General features: G+C 33.4%; 1 protein-coding gene across 8 annotated transcripts in view; it reads right to left on the reverse strand.

The window, feature by feature from the left end:
- Positions 1–10,803: 10,803 nt before the first annotated feature.
- Ints13 (integrator complex subunit 13) overlaps positions 10,804–23,996 on the reverse strand; it is a 29,066-nt gene continuing 15,873 nt past the window's right edge. For 4 of the 8 annotated variants that reach the window (XM_048787348.1, XM_048787350.1, XM_048787347.1 and 1 more), the window contains exons 8-17: positions 23,870–23,954; positions 21,164–21,253; positions 20,879–20,986; positions 19,730–19,908; positions 18,456–18,626; positions 18,027–18,181; positions 17,463–17,693; positions 15,861–16,000; positions 11,602–11,737; positions 10,804–10,872 (exon numbers count right to left, since the gene is read on the reverse strand). In XM_048787348.1, the coding sequence (XP_048643305.1) occupies positions 10,833–10,872; positions 11,602–11,737; positions 15,861–16,000; positions 17,463–17,693; positions 18,027–18,181; positions 18,456–18,626; positions 19,730–19,908; positions 20,879–20,986; positions 21,164–21,253; positions 23,870–23,954 (1,335 nt within the window). In that variant the 3' untranslated portion in view covers positions 10,804–10,832. Of the gene's footprint in view, positions 11,451–11,601; positions 11,738–15,860; positions 16,001–17,462; positions 17,694–18,026; positions 18,182–18,455; positions 18,627–19,729; positions 19,909–20,878; positions 20,987–21,163; positions 21,254–23,869; positions 23,955–23,996 lie in introns of all 8 variants that reach the window. The other 4 variants (XM_048787352.1, XM_015498248.2, XM_048787351.1 and 1 more) reach the window with 3 other exon arrangements.

Here is a 23,996-nt window from a genome sequence, read left to right on the forward strand (position 1 = left end):
CCTGAAGTTTCTCAACAGATTCACTTGTTTGCCATTCCCACAAAAACAATTTTACCTTCTGGCACAAGGACCTCACTCAATTCTTTTTTGCCTTTAAAAAAATCACAATTTCAGGGCTGGGATTGTGGCTCAGTGGTAAGGTGCTCACCTAGCACGTGCAAAGCCCTGGGTTCAATCCTCAGCATTACATAAAAATAAATAAACAAAATAAAGGTATTGTGTCCAAGTATAACTAAAAAATAAATATTTTTTAAAAAATCACAATTTTAGCAGCACCCTCTTAGATCAAGTCTTATTATGTAATATGATTATGAAAACTCAGTCTTCTTAGGAGACCTCATCATTTACACAATTTATATGGCTTATCTAAATTGTCCCTTCCTGAGTTATCCAAATTTGCAAACCCATTAGACTAACTGAAAGTACAGGTTCAAAGACTATAATGCATCTATCTTCTAAGTAAGTGAATCTCAGACATGGATTTCTGGTGGTAGCTGAACTCTCCAAAACTAGACAAATTTTGCCAAACACTACATTGTTTAAAACCTGGATTTTACTGAAATGGTGACAGGTCACCCACATACCTCCAAACACTTATTGGCAACAAACCATGGAACTTCACTGACTTTACCAATATACAATGTAAGATTGATAGTTGCTTAGTTTTTTTTTTTTTTGCCATAGTTTTCAGTGAATCTTTATATTAACAAGCAGTAGCCAACTAAATGATTAAAACAGTGCCTAGTATTAACTGAAGTAAAACTATGATTGCTTGATTTCTTCCCTGTATTTGTCCAATATTTTTAGAAGAAACAGTGATCTGGGGGGAAATTTTTAAGAATATGTCAAGTAAGAAAACTCAAAAAACACAGTATTTATCTTATGCCCTATACACATTATTCAGTTTTATCAGATTCCCACACCTGAAAGGAACTGCAAGCCATCACTTAGATGATGCTATCTCATTGTTATTATTATTCCTAAATAATCTCAGAAAGACACTAATTATTTATTGCAATCTCATGAATGAACCACCATAGTTAGAAAAATGTTTGCTAACAGATTCAATTTCTACTGCTAAACACCATCTTCTTTTGTTTTTCTCAACTATCTCCTGATATACTGCAGAACTTGGTGTCTATAGTGAAACAGGGTTTCAAAATCTAGCTCTATAATTTACTGTATGTATGGCCTTGAGTACTTCCTTATTATTTTACTTTCATAAATTATTCTTAATTTTATAAATTGAGGGTAAAATAATTATCCCAATATACTTGTTGTAAAGACAAAATGCGCACTTGGCACAGTGCCTGCCACATAGTCCATTAAATGAAACCTGCTATCATGTCTGTTCATCTTCTCTTCTCTGAACTAAATAACCCATATCACAATTATTATTAGCACTTGTTTCAAATTGATGCAATATGTGTATGATAACTTCTATGGAAAATTTCATTGCTTTTCAATTTGGGGGAATTTCAGATACTTTGAGCTAAATATCTAAATTATGTTCACCATCTCAGCTATACTCACCAGTTTTCAGAAACATTATTTACAAAAGGTATAACCAATTTGTCTTTCACCAAATATGAATTGCTTCAAGTGACAAAGATTCTTGACAACACGTGCTCTGTATTCTGAATCTCAGAAACCTGGATGTGCCACACTCTCGGTTCAGCAATCCTATCACTCAGGAATAAGAGTGATGAAACTTGAGCCTGTTTGAAATTCCCTTTTAGTTACACTTTAAATCAGTCCCGTGATGTATGCAACAACACCCAGATCTCACTTTTTAATAGTCTTGCTGTTCATCAAATGATTGCCCCAGTCTTTTTGATTTGTTTTTCTGTGGCACACTACTCCTTTCCAACTAGTGCTATCCACATATCTAAAGCCACCTGCCTGTCTTTGTTAATTGTATCATTGTGAAAATCAGTCACCTCATCTTTCTTCTCAAAAAAACCCAGCAATTATCTATGCAGCTTGAATTGTTTTCTAGCTTGAGATCTAAATGTGTTAACCAAAAATCTGAGTATTCATTACTGTTTCAACTGCACAGCTTTTGTCTTGAGTTTTGAAATGTTCTCTGTTGAGGTTTTAACCAACACACGCGCACACACACACACACACGTACACAGAGTTCAGGAATTTAGGCCATTTGCCAAAATGTTGTTTTTCTTTAAAGCCCCCATAATCTAAACTTGGTTAGTTGTTACTACTAAAGAGCTGATTTCAAGATCTTCTTCTATAGTATAATTAAGGATTAGCAAACTTAGAAACTAACAAGCTTCTTGAATATGTAGAAGCAACATCAAGGTTGTAATGCAAAATTTACAAGAATGATAAAAGATGAAAAAGGGAAGAGGAAAAAGAGAAAGAAGAGGGAGAGAAAACCAAAGAAGAAGGGCAGATGGCACTTGAGATCAATGTGACTGTTGAACAGATGAAGTATCCTTAAATCAAAGGCTCAAAACAGAAGAACAAAGACAGTCCCTTTCATACCTCTCTGGAGTGACTAATGTGGTAACCAATTTCAGGAGGACCTACTAAGGCACAGACACATGGGGTATCAATAGATGCTTCCCATATCCCTTTGTAAAACAGGTCAAAAGAGAATGTCATGGAAACAAATCAACCATTAAGACAACCTTATGTAAGTATGTATGTATGTATTTATTTTGGTACTGAGGATTGAAACCAGGGACATTCTACCATTGAGCTACATCCCCAGCCCTTTCACTTTTGAGACAGGGTCTCACTTAATTGTCCACGCTGGCCTTCTGCCTCATCTCCCCATGTCACTGGGAACAGGCATGTGCTAATGCACCCAGCTAAAGAATGGTATTTGTTGAAATCTCAAAGACCCTGTGTCTAATAGAAGAAAATATAGGCCCTAATCTCCATCATGTGGGATCAGGCCCCAACTTCCTTAATAAGATATTTTGGCATAAGAATTAAAATAAAGAATCAATAAATGGGATGGACTCACACTAAAAATTTTCTTCTCAGCAAAAGAAACAATCTGTGAGGTGAATAGAGAGAGAGCCTACATCTTGGGAGCAAATCTTTACCCCTCAAAAATCAGATAGAGCACTCTCTAGGGAATATAAAGAAGTCAAAAAGCTATGCACCAAAAAAACAAGTAACCCAATCAATAAATGGGCCACGGACCTGAATAGACACTTCTCAGAATAAATAAATAAATATATGAAAAAATGTTCATCATTGCTAGCAATGAGAGAAATACAAATTAAAACTACTCTAAGATTTCATCTCACTCCAGTCAGAATGGCAGCTATCAAGAATACAAACAAAAATAAGTGTTGTCAAGGATGTGGGGGAAAAGACACACTCATACATTGTTGGTGGGACTGCAAATTGGTGCAACCAATCTGGAAAGCAGTATGGAGATTCTTTGGAAAACTGGGAATGGAACCACCATTTGACCCAGCTATCCCTCTCCTCAGGCTATACTCAAAGGACTTAAAAACAGCATACTACAGGGACACAGCCACATCAGTATTTATAGCAGCACAATTCACTAACCTGTGGGACCAACCTAGATGCCCCTCAGTAGAAGTGGATAAAAAAATGTGGTACATATATATACACAATGAAATATTACTCAGCAATAAAAGAGAACAAAAACATGGCATTTGTAGGTAAATGGATGGAATTAGAGAAGATACTGCCAATTGAAGTTAGCCAATTCAAAAAAAAACAACAAAAAACAAAAGCCAAATGTTTTCTCTGATATAAGGAGGCTGATTCATAGTGGGGTAGGGAGGGGGAGCATGGGAGAATAGACAAACTCTAGATATGGCAGAGGGATGGGAGGGGAAGGAAGGGGGTATAGCGTTAGAGATGATGGTGGAATGTGATGGACATTATTATCCAAAGTACATGTATAAAGACACAAACTGGTGTGAATATACTTTGTATACAACCAGAGATATGAAAAATTGTACTCTATAGTTTTTTTTAATATTTATTTTTTATTTTTTGGCAGACACAACATCTTTGTTTGTATGTGGTGCTGAGGATCGAACCCGGGCCGCATGCATGCCAGGCGAGCGGGCTACTGCTTGAGCCACATCCCCAGCCCAAAAAATTGTACTCTATTTGCGTAATAAGAATTGTAATGCATTCTGTCACATATAAATTTTTAAAAACTAATAAAATAAAAAACATGAATGCTCAAAAAATAGTTTTAATTTACATTTCTCTAATTACTAGAGATTTTCATTTTCTCATATATCTGTTGATTGTTTGTATACCTTCTTCTGAGAAGTATCTATTGAGCTTCTCAGCCCATTTATTGATTGGGTTGTTTTTTAATTTTTTGGTGTTAAATTTTTGAGTTCTTTATATATCCTGGGGATTAGTGCTCTATCTGATGTGTGGAAAAAATTTGCTCCCAAACTGTAGAGACTCTCTCCACCTCATTGATTATTTCTTTTGCTGAGAAGCAGCTTTTTAGTTTGAATCCATCCCATTTATTGATTCTTGATTTTATTTCTTGTGCTTTAGGAGTCTTATTAAGGAAGTCGGGGCCTAACCCAACATGAAGAGCTTTGGGCCTATTCTTTCTTCTATTAGGCGTAGGGTCTCTGGTCTCAAATGCCTAGGTCCTTGATCCACTTTGAGTTTTGTAAATGGTGAGAGATAAAGGTTTAATTTCATTTTGCTCCATGCATATGGATTTCCTGTTTTCCCAGCACCATTTGTTGAAGAGGCTATCTTCTCCAATGTATGTTTTTGGCACCTTGTCTAGTACGAGATAACTGTATTCATGTGGGTTTGTCTGTCTTCTATTCTGTACCATTAGATTTCATCTCACTCCAGTCAGAATGACAGTTATCAAGAATACAAGCAACAAAAAAGTATTGGCAAAAAGTCACACTCATACATTGCTGGTGGCATTGCAAATTGGTGCAGCCAATCTGAAAAGCAGTATAGAGATTCCTTAGAAAACTTGGAATGAAGCCACCATTTGACCCACACCTCGTTCTATACCCAAAGGACTTAAAAATAGCATACTACACTGACACAGTCACATTAATGTTTATAACAGCACAATTCACAATTGCTAAATTGTGGAAGCAACCTATAAGCTCTTTAAAAGATGAATGGATAAAGAAACTGTGGTACATATACACAATGAAATATTACTCACATTATAAGAGAGTAAAATTATGGCATTTACAGGCAAATGGATGGAGTTGAAGAACATCATGCTAAGTGAAATATGCCAATCCCAAAAAACCAGGACTGAATGTTTTCTCTGATAAGTGGATGCTAATCCATAACAGGGCGGGGAGTGGGATGAGTGAAGGAACTTTGGATAGGGCAAAGGGGAGGGAGGAGGGGGTAAGAGGGTAGAAAAGATGGTGGAATGAGATGGACATCATTACCCTAGGTACACGTATGATTCCACGAATGGTATGACTACTTCATGTACAAGTAGAGAAGTGAAATATTTTTGCTCCATTTGGTACAATGAATTGAAGAGCTTTCTACTGTCATGTATAACTGATTAGAATTTAAAAAAAAAGAATGGTATTTGTTGAAATTTGTTTCTTGTTTGCTCCTTTTAGGTCAGTCTAATAAATATCCAACAGTTATCAATCCAATTCAACTGATAACACCAATTACTGGGTGACTTGATTCCCAATCCCTTTTAACACATTTCATGTTCAGGAAGATGGTAACTCAACTCCTTTAACAAAATAAAATCAGCAAAAGAATGTAGTCTAGGCCCAAAAAGCTAGCTCTAACCTAATACAATTGATCAAATACTATATGGGTATCCCCCAGAATTGGATTTCCAATATTCCCCTTGGGAATTTCTTTGTGCACTGATTCTGGGGGCCTGGATGTTCAGATATGTTTTACCATTGACCTGAAGCTCTCCAAGACTCCCTGCCTCACTTATATTCTGTGAATAAGTTTCTCCACATTCATGAAAGAGAGGATTGGTTTGCTTTTTGCAAAACTTGCTTGTCATCTAAACTCCCATAACCCTGGGTAATTTGTATTAACTCTCCTGAAACCAGTTTCTACTATTAAATCCTGGTCCAACATAGACTTATGTGTTGCAATTCTTTGAATGGTTTCCAAACAGAACAGTTCAGGAAGAAATATTTAAATGAAGGCGTCCTGGTGGAAATGTCCAACCAAACTTCACCTAGAATACAAGACTGGTACAATTCAGAACATCACATAGAGTAGAATCTGCTTATTCTGGAGTCGGATAATGGGTTGTTAATTGAAAATAGCATTCTATACTCATCTAACATAGAAAACAGCCCTTATATTATTAAAGTTCTGGCGTTGTCAGAAAGTATACCAATTCCTCAGTTCCTGGTGTTTTAAGGAAAAACCTTGATAATACTACCAAGAAACAGGTATGCAAAGGCCCTGAAAACCACCCATCTTGGAGTACAAAGTTCTACCTTCACCTCAGTTATGGAAAAGTGTGCCACTCTTCACAGCATCTACCTTACAAAGAAAATATATGTGGAAACAAGAGCAACCACTTCTCAACTTCTAAAACATCAATTCCTATTCCATTATGAAATGAATCTCATTAATGAGAAGAAAGGTCGAGTGTTGTCGGAAATCCACATATAGCAAGAACTGTTTGAGAAACAGCTAGTTGATTTAGAAATTAGATTAACACTTGCTGAATCAAATTATCAAAAGATAAGTGATAAATAATTCATACTGTGTTAACTGCAATGAATTCTAATCACTTATTTCCCCTTGGAAACCTGGATAGTTCATTATAAATTTGTCGCCCTGGCCACCATTACCATAAACAAATCTTGTAAGGACTTATCCATTATGGTTAAATAGTTCCACCATTGGCAATAGCATCTTCAAATGAGAAAAGAGTTATATACAGAAAACAAAAACCGTATTATAATCCTCAGCATATGATTAATTTAACAATAAAAATATGGCAATGTCTTAAAAGTTCCGTTCTACTATGTATGGACAAAGAATTACAGGAATCTTTACCTCTCAACTATATTTTACCTTTAACTTATAAACAAGCTCATCACACTCACCTAAAAAAGGACCACCAAAAAACAAACAAACAAACAATAAATCCTCCCTCAGTTCTACCAAGTTACCTTATAAGCAAAGACATCTTTCAGAATGAGTTTGACAACACTCATCACTATCTACTTTTAACTTCATTCCAATAACATTTCAATTGCTGCAATTTAGTTTCTATTCCAGGATACCAAGGAAATGGCTTTTTGGAAGTCATTAACAAAATGTTGGTTGGCATATCCCATCCCCTGGCTGTCTTGATCCTCTTCAGTTCCAGTAGCTCTTCTTTATCCTTACCTCCCTTTCATTTTCCCTTCTATTCTACTCTTTAAACATGATTCCCAAGGCTATCTTGAACTTAGGGTAAATTATTTTATCCACAGTCATCCCTCAGTACCCTTAAGTGATTGGTTCCAGGTCTCCATCAATCCTTGGGGACACCAAAACCTATGGCTTCTCAAGTCCCTTATATAAAATGATTTAGTATTTTATATAAATATACACTCCCACATACTTTAAATCATTTTTAGATTACTTATACAATCTAATACAATGTGAATGCTATATAAATAGCTGTTATACTCTATTATTTAGAGATTCATGCAAGAAAAAAGCACATTCAGTACAGATGCCATTTTTCCCCAAAATATTTCTGATCCATGGGTAGTTAAGTCCAAGGATACAGTAGGCTGTATTTTAAAACAAAAGAATATTTTTTTTCCTTTTAATATTCCAAATAGTTTATTACCCCATTCCTTACTTAAGAAGTAATTATAGAGGCACTTAACTCAGTATCCTTTCCTTCCTTGGATCTTTTCCTTTTTGAATGATTCAAAACAGTTATGGAATTCATTTAAAACATTATAAATATAAAAATCTCTAATCAGACAGGTTGTAAGTTTATACCTTTTTTCTAGGAATAAAATTTTTTTTTGGTATTGGGGATTGAATTCAGGGGCACTTAACCACTGGGCCACATACCAAGCCCTTTTTTGTATTTTATTTAGAGACAGGGTCTCACTGAGTTGCTTAGTGCTTCACCATTCCTGGACTGGCTTTCAACTCAAGATCCTCCTGCCTCAACTTCCCAAGCTGCTGGGATTACAGGAGTAAGCCACTGCGCCCAGTCCAAGCCTGTTTTTGTATTTTATATAGAGACAGGGTCTCACTGAGTTACTTAGAACCTTGCTGAGTTGCTGAGGCTGGCTTTGAACTTGTGACCCTCCTGCCTCAGCCTCCCAAGCCGCTGGGATTATAGGCATGTATCACTGTGCCAAACTATGAAGAACTTGTTTCAATATATACAAGCTGTTAAATTTAGTTTCCATTGAATAGATAGGATATAAAGACAAATATGCAGATTGAACCATATAAAATTGTCAATATTCAACTATGTTTTTAAAAATATTTTTTAGTTGTAGATGGACATAATTTCTTTTATTTATTTTTATGTGGTGCTGAGGATCAAATCCAGTGCCTCACACTTGCGATGCTAGTACTTAATTACTGAGCTACAGCCCCAGCCCTCATTATATTTTACATATAAAAATGCTAGTTTCAGGGCTGGGGGTGTGGCTCAGTGATAGAGCACTTGCCTAGCACATGTGAGGCACTGGATTCCACATAAAAATAAATAAATAAATAATGTTATGTCCATTTACAACAAAAAGAAATTTTTTAAGTGGTAGTTTCACATGGTTCAATCTGTTTACTAATTTTTAAAAATTTTTTTTAGTTGTAGATGGACACAATACCTTTATTTATTTATTTGTTTTTAATGTGGTGCTGAGAATTGAACCCTGTGCATCACACATGCCAGACAACTGCACTACCACTGAGCCACAACCCCAGACCCCTATGTTTACTAATTATCACTGAAATAAAGATCTTAATCAAACTTCCTAAATACAAATTCAGATTCTGCTTTCTTAAGTCTAATGCTTCAAATCCTTATGATAATATGGGATTTTCTAAATCTGCTCACTTTGACAGCATATCCATAACAAATTAGTATCTGAATGCTTTTGTTTCCCACATGTGAAATTATACTGATGGTTTTAATTGAAATGTGCCAGAAACATCAAAGCAAATAACTTGAGTGCCTCATAAAACAACCTCAAATGAAATATCACATACTGTTTTGCCCAGAAATAAAGGTACCTTAGTTCACTGTTTAGTCAGGAATATAAGTGAATTTTGAGAACTCAGACATTTAATTTGTAATGGTCCTTCCAAAAGCAAGCTCTGTATTTTTCAGACTGATTCATAATACTTATATGATGCATCAATGTCAATCAATCTATAGATTAATAAATCTATATAAATTGTATTGATAATTGTTACATGTCCATATACTGATTCTGAATAATATTCAAATACTCTCAGAATTTTTGGAATAAAATCTCATAGCATTTATGGCTGCATATACTAGTTTGTCAAACATACCATGTGGTTAGAGGACCTCTAAAATTATGCTTTAAATTATAATTATAAAAATATATGGGAATGGGGCTGGGGTTGTAGCTCAGTTACAGAGTGCTTGCCTCGTATGTGTGAGGCACTGGTTTCGATCCTCAGCATCACATAAAAATAAATAAAGCAAAGGAAAAACAACAAAAAAAGAATTTAAAAAAACTATGGGAAGGCCTAGGGTTGTGGCTCAGCCGTAGAGTGCTTGCCTAACACATACGAGGCACTGGGTTCGATTCTCAGCACCACATAAAAATAAATAAATAAAATAAAGGTACTGTGTCCAGCTTCAACTAAACTATATACACACACACACACACACACACACACACACACACACACATATATTTTAAAAATATATGGGAAAAAAAGAAAAAAAAAGATTGCAAAGGTTTAAAAAAATTTAAAAAAAGAAATGAACCAATAAAAATTTAATAAAATAACATTAAAATATCAGCTAAAATAATAAATAAATAAGATTTTAAGAGAGTAGACTCTCAATACAATTGAAAGTGCAGCTGTTCTTGATGGGATAACTTTGATTCCTTCAATCATTAACTCTGGACATAAGATTCCCTTATAGAAAAACAACACAGAAAGCTTTCTCCTTTTCTAATAAATACTCAAGGAAAAAAACCGAGAAACCTAGAAATAGTGTTTGACACTAAAATAACATGTCTCTTACAACATGTTAGAAGCTTCCAGATGAAGCAGTACAGGAAGAAGGTTTACAAAACATTTAACATAAACCATGAATTTCAGAGGAATAAAAAGACCAAAATACACACACATACATGCCCACCAATACAAAGGCAAAATAATTCAAAATAAACAAAACATTCTTCCTTAGAAGAGCACCCTATATATGATGCAGAATAACAGTAAAATTTTATGTAAGATTTCAAATCTTACTTAAACTCTATAAATTTCTAAGGATTGTCCGTTATTAAATGAATAATACTTTTTTCTAAAGTAACTACTCCCAGTATTTTGCATTTCAGATTTTTAATAGTTTTATTTGGCAAAGAGAAGCCTAAGGATTTTTTTAAAAAACATTTCCAGAGGGAACACCTTTTACCGTAAAATAAACTTGTGTGAGTTGGAAGGACAAATCTCAAATGTATATTTTTGACTTATATGCCAATTTTATAATTAGTACAAAAAAGATAGTTGTTGAAATATTTTAAAAATGTAAAAACCAGTCCAGGCAACATAGCTATACAATCTTGCTGTAAAATTACTTATATCAAATTCTTGTCCAAAATATTTTTGCAATATACTAAATTTCTTCAAGTCACTCTTCACTGACGGCTAGCTTTTCCATTTTCTGTTGTTTCCATCCTAAAAAAAAAAAGAAGAGACAAAAATGAGTTGGTAAATTAAAACATTAACTTTCCATATTTTTTCCACTTAATTATCTACCTGGTAGATGGAAACTAAAATCTAATATATTTATTCATAGAACAGAACATGAGCACTTTAGGAAAGGATTAAAGTTAGGGAGTTAGCCCAATTTCCTTATCTTGCAGATAAATAAAAACAGCCTGGAGAGATTAAGTGACTTTCCCAAGGCTGAATTTCAAAGGCCACCAGTTTTTTCCTATCACTCTCCCTTCTCCAAGCAAATATATGGGAAAAAAAATCTCTATCATTCAGTCAAGGATTTGTTTCCTTTTCCATTAAGAATTCCTTCACCAAATATATTTTAAGAGAATTTCTTCTAAAAAATTTATTAAAACAATCAATATTTTTAATATTGTATTACTGGATAGGAAAATATTTCCCCCTTGTTATTTTATACAGATTAAGTATTGCATACTATGTGTTCTTTATAGTTTTCCCCTCTCTATGATGCTTACCAAGCACTGAAAAAAATAATGCTGTACTTTCAGGGTCATAAGCAATGTGGGTATGAGTACCTAGAATCAAACAATTTAATTTGTTTATTCCTTGTAGGTAACACATATCAATTCATCATAATAGTGAAAAATTGCTGAACACAACAAATAGTGAATAATACAGCTATATAAGCAATTAACAAAATCAATTTCTAAAATAAATAACACACACCCATTTTCCTCCTTGAGATGTTGATACAACTCAGCTCTGTTATTGACAGAGTTCAAACGTCCAGCAAACTCCTGATGTTTTCTGGAATTGGCAGTATTGATTCTATTACTCCACAAGGATAATAAAGACACTGGCCCTGGTATTGTATTAGAAAAAACAAAAAGGTAAGAAAATGTATTACTACAAAATTTAGAAGTTTAATAAACTTGCCTTTAATTCTATTGTTCATTTTACACAATTAGGAAACAGCACCTTTATCATTTTCTAAAATTTATGTTTCAGGGTCCCAAGAGTACTAGCTATTTCAGTGACTCCTGGAAGAACTCAGATGTCTAAAGGTGAAATTACAGTCATGACTAAGAATTATTACAGCAACAGAGTAAGAATATACAGATAGATCAGTAGAAGGAAAGACAAATTAGACACAAACTAGAGGACTCCATTTACAGCCTTCCCATGATCTCTGCCTCCAGAGGAAAAAAAAAAACTTAACCAAATGTGTGTAATATTTCTGCCAGGAAAGCCTGTTAGAGACTCAAGAGTCCAGGGTTTTTACACAGGGGTTGATTATGTAAGCATTCTCTGTCTAGCCACAACAATCAAACTTCTAGACTTCCAGAAGAAAAGCTAGTATTAAGTTCAAATGTAAGGAAAAATTACTTTATCATCTAGGGAATGTTTCAAAAGCCAAGTTCTGAGATGCCAGCCAAGGGCCAAACTTGCAAACAAGATTTTCTAATGAAAATGATAAGACAAAAGAACTACAATAGCCAAAACAATTCTGAAAAAGAAAATAAAAAAAATATGTAGAGGATTCTTCACTATCTGACTTCAAAACTTAGGTTGTAGTGATTATGACAGCCCTGATTGGTGAAAGGAGACACAGACCAACAGAATATAAGAGAATCCATAAATAGATCCCACAGAGAGTCAATCGATTTCTGATAAATATACAAAGGCAACTTAATGAAGGACAGTCTTTTCAATAAACACTTGTGGAACAATTAAGACACTGTACACACACACACACACACACACACACACACAATGAATACTGAAACTATGCATGGTGGCACAAAACTGTAATCCCAATCTCTGCTTGGGAGATTTGAGGTAGAAGGATTGCAAGTTACAGGATAGTATGAGCTACTTAGTGAGACCATGACTCAATATAAAAAACAAAAAGAGGTGGGGATGTATCTCAGTGGTAGAACACGACTGGGGTTCAATTCCCATTACCACAAAAAGAGAGAGAAAAAAAAGTCTGAAGCTATATAGCTCAGAGCACCTGGCTAGCATACATGAGGCCCTGAGGCCCTGAGGCCCTGAGTTCAATCCCTGGTACTGAAAAGAAAAAAAAAGATCAAAAAGAATATTGACCCATATTTTGCACCTTACATAAAAATAACTCAAAATAGATTATGGCTTTTAAAAGTAAAATCTAAATTATAGAACTCATAAGAGTTAGGTTTCTTTACATGTAACACCAAAAGCAAAATAAAAACAAAAATTGGTATATCAGACGTCATTAAAATTAGAAACTAATGTTTTGCAAAATTCATCATTAACAGGACAAGCCGGACACTTGGAAAAATATTTGCAAATCACATATCCAACAAAGGACTTGTACCTAGAACAAATAAAGAACTCTCAGAATTCAACCATAAGAAAACAACCAACCAAATTTAAAAATGGACAAGTAATTTGAAGGGACCCTTCACCAAATTAAACATACAGATGGCAAATAAGCAAATGAAAAGAGGTTCATCATCATTAGTCAGACAAGACTGTAAACTAAAATAATAATGAACATTAGAACAGCTAAAATAACGATAGTAGATAACCCTGACAATAGCAAGTGCTAACACGGATGCAGAATAACCAGAAGTCTCCTACAATGCTGGTGTAGGTGTAAAATGACGAAGCTAGTTTTGAAAAATAACATGACAGTTCCTTATAAAGTTAATTACATACTTTATAAATAAATGGAATAAAAAGAGCAAACTAGTGATATATACACAAAACACAGATGAATCTCAAATGCATTATGCCATGTGGCAAAGCAAACTTCAAAAGGCAAAATAGTATTAAATTCATTACAATCACACATCAGTGGTTACCAGGGATTGGGGACAGTCATTGACAGTGTGTGATGACTACAAAGGGGCAGTGCAGGGGAATCTCAGGGGTGGACTGTTCTACATGCAGATTCAATGTCTAAACTCACAGAACTGCAGACCAGAGAGTCCCACTGCATATACATTTTTAAAAAGTAAATTTTAAAAACAAAATTATTTTATTTTTCTTATTACTAAATTAATACATATTCAGTAGCATTCAGAATACAATAAAACACACAAAGGAACAAATAAAAATAATCCATATTATTACTGCTCTAACAACTGTAAATATTTTGATCTTTAATTTAATGCCTATCAACAAAATGACATTCTGTTTTTTCTGTTACTGAATCATACAAAAAAGTTGAACAGATTTTCACCAAATCTAGAGGGCACATTTGGAACAGTACAATCTTAAGGGCAACGTATACAGCAGGCACAAAACTGGGGAGGACTAAAAAGTAATTTTCCAAAGGAAATGAAACTAAGGTATGATAAAAGGCCCATATAAGTAGCTGATCAAAAGAGACATATGATTTAGGTGGTAAAATAGAATGGAAGGAAAAATAAATGCTTTTCCAATATCAGTCTAAATGGAAAGTTTCAAGGGCAAAGAGGGATTTGCAACCAGATTGCTTCTCATAATGGTCCATTCTGTACAATATTTCCAGGGTAAAAAGCATCAGGGATCCATTTAATTTCCAAACAATGATAGATGATAATTCATAATTCATCTAAGTTACAAACCAGTGTATATGTGCATGAAAACTTTTTAAACAAAATTGAGATCATAGTATATATGGATTTATAGCCTACTTTTGACCCCCTAAACTTATTACATATTCATTCATTTACTCATTCATTCAATAAGTAACTGAACTCAGTATAAATGAGCCTGTGCTGGTTGATAATATAAGAGTAAATTAAAAATAATCCCTGCTCTGAAAATATTTCAGACTAGCAGAAGTGGGATGTTAGGATGCAATGTCAATGCAATACTCTGAAGTGCTACCAGAGCAGCAATCCTAGGACACAATGGAAGCACAAAGAAGCAGCATCTGACTTAACTGTGAAAGGAAGGAAGTTACGGATTTCCTTCTGAAAAAGGAGTCATGACGAAGAGAGAAGAGTAGGCATTTGTGACAATAATTATTCTTGGGCACGCTTTCATATAGTCATCTTTTTACTAATATGTGTTTTGGCTGTTTCCAATTTTTGTCAGTATGAATAATGCTTTTTAGAGTTCTATTTTCCAAGCAATACCATTAAGAGTAAACCTTCTCATTCTAATCAACAATGACATATTTGGGCCCACAAGAAATAAGACAATTCATCAATAGACATTTATTTAAGTCCTATTATTTTCAACATACTCTGGCAAATGCCTGAAAGGCAAATATGGCCAGGCTACCTTAAGGGTGACCTCAAATTCTGATTTCAAAGAAGCTAGTAAACCAAAAAAAAATGTAACACATAATATGTGTACTAAGACAAAAATATATAAAAAGCAAACAAGCTCAACTTCTCCCTAGGTTGAACTGCCAGTAATGGTAATATAGCCAGCCCTGAAATCTTTATGGCCTTAGAAGAGGCACAGTAGCAAAACATCAGTTTGATGATGGCATACCATTTTCCATGTATCCTAAAAGGACTAAACCTAAACCTAGTTTACCCTCAAGATCACTAGGACCTCGAATGATTTCAGGAACTCTCAATTCCGAATCATATCTTTAATGAACACATGAGGAAACTAAACTTCTCAGCCTATAAGTAAGACAGTTTAGAGAAGAATCTGTCTTCAGTAACCTAGTACTTAGGATAGTATCAGGAACATAACCAGATTCAAATTTACATATTTAGAATTTCTTATAGCATAAACTTTATAGTAAAACTGCTAACTTTCCAAAGGCTTCACATTAATGGAGATAAAACATGACTTTTATTTTTTTACTACTGACAAATACATTTACTACCTATATCTTCCAAGGCTATAAACAGAGAATCTCCTAAACAAAATCCAGCAATACTTAGGAGCTCTTCCCCAAAGATACAACAAAATTAAATAACACTATACGAAATTAAGTTTAATTAGAAAAAAATTTACATAGTTACCTTACCTTACCTTAAGTTATACCTTACCTTTTGATTTTTCCACTTGTGGAGTTTCATCCATTTCAACAAGGGGCTTTTTGTTTGGAGGTTCTGGGGAATCAGGTGAATCTTTTATAATTTCAGCTTCAGCCAACTCTTCTTTTCCACGTTCTAAGATTCCTTTCAATCTTTTAGAGGGACAAAAAATTAAATATAGTTAAAATTTTAAAAGTTTACAAATAGTTTAATAATTAAACCATCTCTGCAAAATCCAGGGGCTAATCAGAAACTTCAATCTAAAACCAGGGAAGAGAACTTAACAAATTAAACATAAATATCCCTTCCTTCATAATAAAAATGCAATAATTCAGGAATTGGCTGTAAAACAGGAAAAACTAGAGGAAAACTTAAGAAGATAACATTAAAAAGGTGAGAAATAATGGGATCTTTAGAAGATACTTCATAGTTTTAAATTATAAATATGATCAAGAAGTTTACTATCAGCTTTATAAGCTATGTACTGTGAAAATGTAGTTCTCACAGTTAGGAACTTAACTTCAAGCTTTTATTGAGTTTCATCAAGGAATAAAAACACTTTCAAAATATTCAGAGGTATATTTGAAGGTCAGTTCAAACTGAATAAGTACTTTTTTTCCTCTTTGTATAGTAAGCCAATTTTGTTTTAAAAGCTCAGTAGCCCTAAGGAAAAAGTAAATTTCTAAAGTTAAAGAGAATAAAACTGTTCTACCTATTTATGGATGAAGTATGAGTTTCAGAATTAGCTTCAAAATATGCCTATGAGGTTGGTGGTGAGGGTAGTGGATGTGAATATACATATATATATAAACTAAGATCTGCCATGAATTAATAATTGTCGAAGGTAGATCATGGTTATCTATTTGTTCTACAGATGTTTATGTTTGAAATGTTCCGTAATAAAAAGGTGGGTATATTTTAAAGGAATTTTCTAATTATAATTCCATTATAACATTTATCTCATTGACTGCCTGATTTTATGAGGAAACTAAACTTCTCAGCCTATAAGTAAGACAGTTTAGAGAAGAATGTAGCTAATAAGATATTTTTACGAATAGATCTTTATTACTGTTTTTCAAATTTTACCTTGACATCACAGGATAAATCGCAAACTAAGGGAAAAGAATGTACTACTGAAGAAAGTTTTTGAATTAAAACTGTAAGCTCTTCTGTGCTCCCAAGGGTATTCTGTGCCTAATTTTATAAGCACTTCCCACTTTCCTGTCATTAGTGACTTGCTTGCCTGATTTTCCCATAATACTGTATGTTCTTTCAGGTCAGAGATCTTTTGCCAAATACCTGGCACATCACTGAAGTTAAATATTTTGAAAATAAAGAATAAAATTGTTTTGGAAATTCTTAACACATTAAGCAGGTACTGATAACAAACATGGTTTATGACTTTCAGAAGCTACTTAGGAAAAATTAACATTATCTTTGCCCCAAGAGTAAACACATACCTTTTTAAACCCAAGAATGATCTTCTGGAGTTAAGAATGATAAGATTATAGTTATAAAATGAATAAACACATATTAAACGAAATTTGAATGTGCTATACATAGAATGTGATACAACAAAAGGTATGTGGGGCTGTATCAATGCTAAGAAATCACCTCTCTGAATCTTGCCAAGGTTTCTCCTGTTCATAATCTTTCACTGCTTTCTCTGATTTGTCCTCTTTGTCCTCCCTCTTTCTTCCTCGTTTTTTTCGTTCTTCTTCTTCTGGGGGTTTGCTCCTACATGCCATCAAACATTCTAAGACTCTTTGATGTTTCTCCGAGTTGTTGATATGGGCTCTGACCAGGGTTTCTAATTCATTCCACATGATACGGTACTGTTCGTCTCTGTGGGAAAGATTTAAAACATTCTTAGAAATGTTCTTTAAATAATATTTATCATTAAATAATATTGAAGTGTTACTTGCTACTGATAAAAGTAAAAGGAAATAAATATGTTTTGTTTCCCCTCTTACCCCAGTAGCTAATGGTGGAATTCTAAATTACAATATATCTATGTCTGCTATTCTATCACATCTCCATTATTATGTACATGCGTGTACACACACACACACACACACACACAGCCTCAAATATAATTTATGCGTAGAATAAATTATCTTACGAAACATTATGTATCAAGTAAATGTGATATATAAGGAAAGTAAGGAAAAAAGCTACCTTTTAGGGCCCTTTCCTCTTGTACCAACTGTGGAAATAGGTAGAGGATCATTTTTCCTTTCCATATCAACTAAGTTGTATATTGTTTTTTGACAGTTTAACACATCTTCTTCTGTCAAAGATTCTTTCACAATAACACTGGCTAATGGAACTACCTGTTAGATTTTTTTTAAAAGAAAAAAGAGAATCTGTCTTGAAAAACAAATATCAAAGCATCTAGGTGACCTTGATTTTAAAATTGACTTTAAAGAATACCATGGTGATATAATCTATAACTACTATTTAATTTTCAATAACTAATTCTTTAACTTGAGCAAACGCACATATTACATTCTTTGCTTGATAAAGGTATAAATTACAAATTTTCTAATTTGTTTCTATAAAGAATATGTAACTAATTTAGGGAAAAAAGTGAAATTATACACTTACCGCTTGCATGTTGAAAATGGTGGTTTGTGAAATAATCATAGGCCAGTAACGGGTGTGTTTTTCTAACTGATCTTTTGCTCGTTCCAAAGGGATCTCAAGATTTCCATCGATTTTATATCTGGGGTCTAGAAAAGGAGTTAATCTGTTTTCCCTCATAAATTCACCAAAATCCTAATGATAACCAAATAAGATAAAATTAGAAACTATTTCTACTGTTTCAGTATGGATTACACGTAATAGTCATTTTCCCTGATGTCTTCTCTCCTGTGATTTGCAACAAAGCACTTTTTCTAACAGCTGTCCCCTCACCTCACTTTTTTCAAACTTGAAACCTATCAGCCTTCATACAAGGGAAATGAAGAAAGCCTCAAAATGCATAATACATTCATGCTGTTTTTTCCCTTTTTAAAAACCCGGGAACATTCATTTTATTTCACTCCTATAATTTAACTCTTTTCTATTATATAAAAGAATGAGTTATTTACATTAGAAGACCAATTTGCTTCCTTAAAAACAGCCTTAACATAATATTACAATGTTAACAGTGGATACTGCTAAATGATGGAATTGTAGGTAATTTACAGGTTTTTGCTTTTGCTTTTAGATGTCTGCAAGCTCTATATTTTCCACAATGAATACTGATGAGCATTCTTTTTAGTTTAAAAAAAAAAAGGAAAGGCCTACTAAAACAATTACATTAAGTACATACACTCTGGTTTATAAAGTATATTTGTATACATAAATCATATTTAATTCTTATAACTACCTCAAAAAGCAGACAGCCATGAAATATCAAATATGAAAATGGGAGGAAGAATGAAAAAAATCAGAATCAAAACCACAGAAATTCTAGCAAAAATACTATTTCTTTGTATGCTCTTCCCGATAAGAAAAAAAAATTAATGTTACTTCAAAGTGGTAGCAATACAAAGACTCAAAAAAAGTTTTTGCTTACCATTTAAATTACTAGAAATTAAATTTTATCTAAAATAGCAGTTCAGATGAATTTTCCTTCTCTGTAATTCCAATGTGTTAGTATAATCCAAATACTTCCATATACAATCCAGATACTTCTCACTGAATATACAATAATGGAAGACTACATAGTGATAAGTAGATCTTTTGATCAAGTATTAAAGGAAGTTCAACTATTTAAAATAACAATCCACTTCTTCCAAACTCTTTCTTTCACAGATTTTAGCATATTACAGGAACTCAATAACTACTTGCTAATTGATATTAGACTTAAAACATAACATTTATTAAATTCTTACTGTAATCCGGTAGTCTGTAACTCTTCCTCCACATCCTTCGCTAATTGAAGGTGGATCCTCTAGAATGGATCGAGAACTGCTAAGGACATGCAAAAAAATTTCTCCTCCATGGCTACTAAGCATATGACTAATGACTTTGGAACCCGACTTTCGTGGTTGTTCCAACAAAACAGAACGACCTGTCAAAAGCAAGAATGCTATCAGCAATAAAATTCAAATAGATTTATTTATTCCCTTGAGATTTATGTCTAGATTTTTTTCATTTTATTTACTGATTCCCATATTTTAACCAGCACTGCTAACTTAGTATATTTCAATAACTAAAAATCTGAATTCTAGCAATAGCTTATTTTCAGATACTCCAAACTTACACAGAAATTTGGACAGTTTTCCAAAACACGTATAATGGTTTCTGATATAACCAATTTCAAGTTCACATATAATTTTTCTCCTGGACATTTAAGAAGAAAAGTAAGAAAACTGCTGGATAATCCTCAGATTATTAATGCTACAAGATATGTGGGGAGAAGACCCAGTCTCAATTTGCCTTTTATAATAACTCCTTATCAGTTCTATTATCATAAATACTTCCTACTTCACATATCCAAACATTATTAAATCTGATTTTACACAGGGTGATAATTAAAATTGTGCTTAACATAGCAATGAGATAGGCTTTATGATAAGGACAGACTGACTTCTTAGTTCAATGATTCCAAAACCTAGCTGATCATACAAAGAGCTTTTAAAATTTAGACTTATAAAATAGAATCTGACACTTTAGACTTATTCAGTCCCTAGCATTAGGGGAAAAAACAATCAAGCTATAATGGTCTATATTATTCTAGATTCTAAAAAAGAAAATAAAGTTAAGACTCCAAAGTCCAAATTTTTAAAAATAAAAATACTTAAAAATATGTTAAATAAAACTCACTTAGACACAATAAATATGAAATTTATAAAATCATCTTACTTTTTAAACCTTAGTGAACCTGTTAAAGGCTATTTCATTTCAGATTTTTAAGTTTAGAACAGTTTTGGCAAATACATAGTTAGATTATGTTGAAACAAATACCTTTCCAGAATTTATATTACTAATGATTTCACTTATAATAATCTCAGTCAAAACCATTAAAGGATGAGAGTTACCATTTAGAAGAAAATTAGTAAGGCAGGAAGAAGGTCTACTATTTACATCTACGGGTGAAATTCGATAAGCTCCAGTACAATAGTGTAATTCTGAAACAGAAGAAAACACTGATTTGAAAGAATATAAAGAAATATTCATTTCTACAATTTAAAAAAAAACTTGCTTTTTGAGTCCCTAAACCAATACAAATCAAAAATTCAAGAAGAAATTAACCAATCTTTGTATAATACTTGAGCAATCTTTTGATTTGTTCTTTTCTCTTTCAATTGTTTTTAAATACCTACCAATGTTATTTGTCCTTGGTGTGCACCACTTTAAAGTTATCGTTTCTTTAAACGGGCCTTCTCTACTGCTGCCACCTAAGTGGGTATCACCTTTAAAAATTTGTCAAGAAACATTAGTATTACTAAATAGGTCGTAAACTTTAATTGTTTGAACAAGATTTCAAAATGAGTTTAAGCTCTATAAGATGCATACTTATGAAAAAAAAAAACAACATTATTTTTATAAAGTCCCCTAGAAAAATGCCAAGCAGAATATGGGTATTACCTACAATTAAAAGTAATATGTAATTTCCCTCCAACTTTTCATTAATTAAACATTTCAGGTTAGTACACTGAATGTCATTGGCAAAAATTTCAAGAATCTACAATAATTCCTCCTTACCCACATCGTTACATGACAAAATAACATAGTTAAATACTCAAAGGCTTAAGGAACCTAAAATTAACAACTAATTTTACCAAATCCTCATAAGTTTATTAAAGAGAAACACAGCCAAGGGATCTATGAAGTTGAACTTTGAACAGGATACATTTACATTATTAGTGCTTGTAATACAGAGATTTGACCTATTCTAAAACACAAGGGAGATGTTGCTTGACTTCCTTGACTGGTATGAGTTCTAAGAGGATGAATAGAAATTAAAAGAAATGGAGAGAAAAAAGCATGAAGATTATCAGGTCTGCACAGATGAAACAGAGAGGAGTATGTTTTGAGATAGAAAGGCAGAGAAGCCAGACAATGCAGAGCTTTGCAGGACATTAAAATAGTTTTGTCTTTGTCCCAAGGACAACAGAAAAGCACTAGAGGGTTTTAAGCTAATGGGAACATGATCAGAATTAGCATTATGAAAATTCATCTTACTGGAGGGTGAAAACTGTATATAGACAGACCTTTTAGGAGACTGCTATTGAGATGTTGGGCAAGAAAACAATAGACTTCATTAGAGAGACAGTAATGGTTGCAGAGATGCAGATGTGAAAATACTGAAGATACCTAGTAGATGAAATCAAGAAAATGTGATAATGAGGCTGGACATGGTGGCACACGCCTATAATCCTAGGGAGGTTAAGGCAGGAGGATTGCAAATTCAAGGTCAACCTCAGCAACTAAGTGAAGCTCTAAAAAACTTGGTGAGAGTCTGTCTCAAAGTTAAAATAAATAAATACATAAAAAGGGCAGGTAGGGACTGGGGATGTGGCTCAGGGGTTAGGCACCCCTGGGTTCAATCCCTAGAACAAAAAAGAAAAGAAAATGTGGTGATGAATTAGATATGAAGAATGACCAGTATCTCAAAGATGATTCTGAGATTTATGCCTTATACAACTGCAAAGATGACAGGGCCATCCACTGTAAGAGAGAACATTAGAAGACCAGTTCAGGAAGCAAAGCTCATTAATTGTTCTGAGCATGCTGAGTTTTCATGGCTGAAAGACAACTATAAGATACAATTTCAAGGTAGAATACACAGATGTGGAGCATAGTAGAGACACATGGGCTAAACTGGAAGCCTACAATCACCAAGTTCCAGCTCTGTTGTCACCTCCTTGGTACAGCTTAACTAACTCTCAGAGATATAATCAGCAGCCTCCTCCGTATTCCCACAGTGCTCTAATCCCATTGCTACATTACACATGGTGTCTACATGTTAACATGTACAACTACAAGTTAAGCTAACAACTATTCCAGAGAAATATTTTGTACTATCAACATTTTAACATTTAAATTATACTTTACATATTCTTTCCAAGTTTTAAAAATAAATAATCTAAAAACTGACATCACCTTACAGGTTCTTAGCAATTTCCACAAATTATATTTTTAAAAAAAGTTTTCTACATTCTTTTGTTAAACACTGTTACATTCACATGGTTTTTTTTTTTCCTTTCTGTTAGCCACTCACTAGATGAACTCCAAGATTGCTTAGACATGAACAAATGTTACAACTGGCTCATGATCATACTTCAGAATAGTTACAAACATGATCAAAGTCAACCATTTAATTCTCTAATAGCACAATCTACATAAAAAACATTCTACAGATTCAACCAAATGTCAAAGCCTAAAAGCTTTTAAAATGACCTTCAAATCTTAAAATTTCACTGAATTTAAGAACTGGCTGGAATATTGCACTTCATCTAATCCAGCATCTTTAATTTATAAGTATGCAAACTGAAGTTTAGAAATATATGGGACCTGCCAATTGATGGCAAAACTTTAACTAAGTTCTTATGTCCTAACTCCAGTCTTCTCCCTTAAACCATACCAATATAGTTACAGAAACCAAAGTTTTGGAGATGAGACTTAATGATTCAAAGAAATTTTTAAGAGGAAAAAAACTAATTTAAATTTCAAAATTTTTATCTAGGCAAGCTGTAGGTCTAACATTCCTTTAGGTCTGCTCTTGTTCTTTCTCTTTGTTAAGGCCACTTGCCTACAGGAAAAAAAAATGACAACTACCATTTGAAAAAACTTGTGCATTTGAGAAAGGCATGGTGATCTTTCTGAATATTTGCTCAGTTAGCCTACTGTTTCCCATCTAACTTCTACACAACATTAGTATGGCCATTAATAAATAATACTGTCATATAAGTTTAGAGAGATAAATTAAAGCCATTCATGTTTGTTTACTGAAGAACTTCTTAGAGGTGTTTAGTATGCTTTCATATGTCAGATCTTACAAAATAATACTTCAAAATTTCTCTTACCACTTTTCAGGAAATCTACATGTGCATCTTTGTGATGAAGTAGTTCCACATCATAATTGGCAGATGTGTTAGCATGTTGTTCTTCCTGTAGGCAAAATTTAAAACATTTAAAATGATTTGGTTTTGC

The sequence above is a fragment of the Marmota marmota genome, unplaced genomic scaffold (genome assembly GCF_001458135.2).
Source record: "Marmota marmota marmota unplaced genomic scaffold, marMar, whole genome shotgun sequence".
Lineage (NCBI taxonomy): Eukaryota > Metazoa > Chordata > Mammalia > Rodentia > Sciuridae > Marmota > Marmota marmota.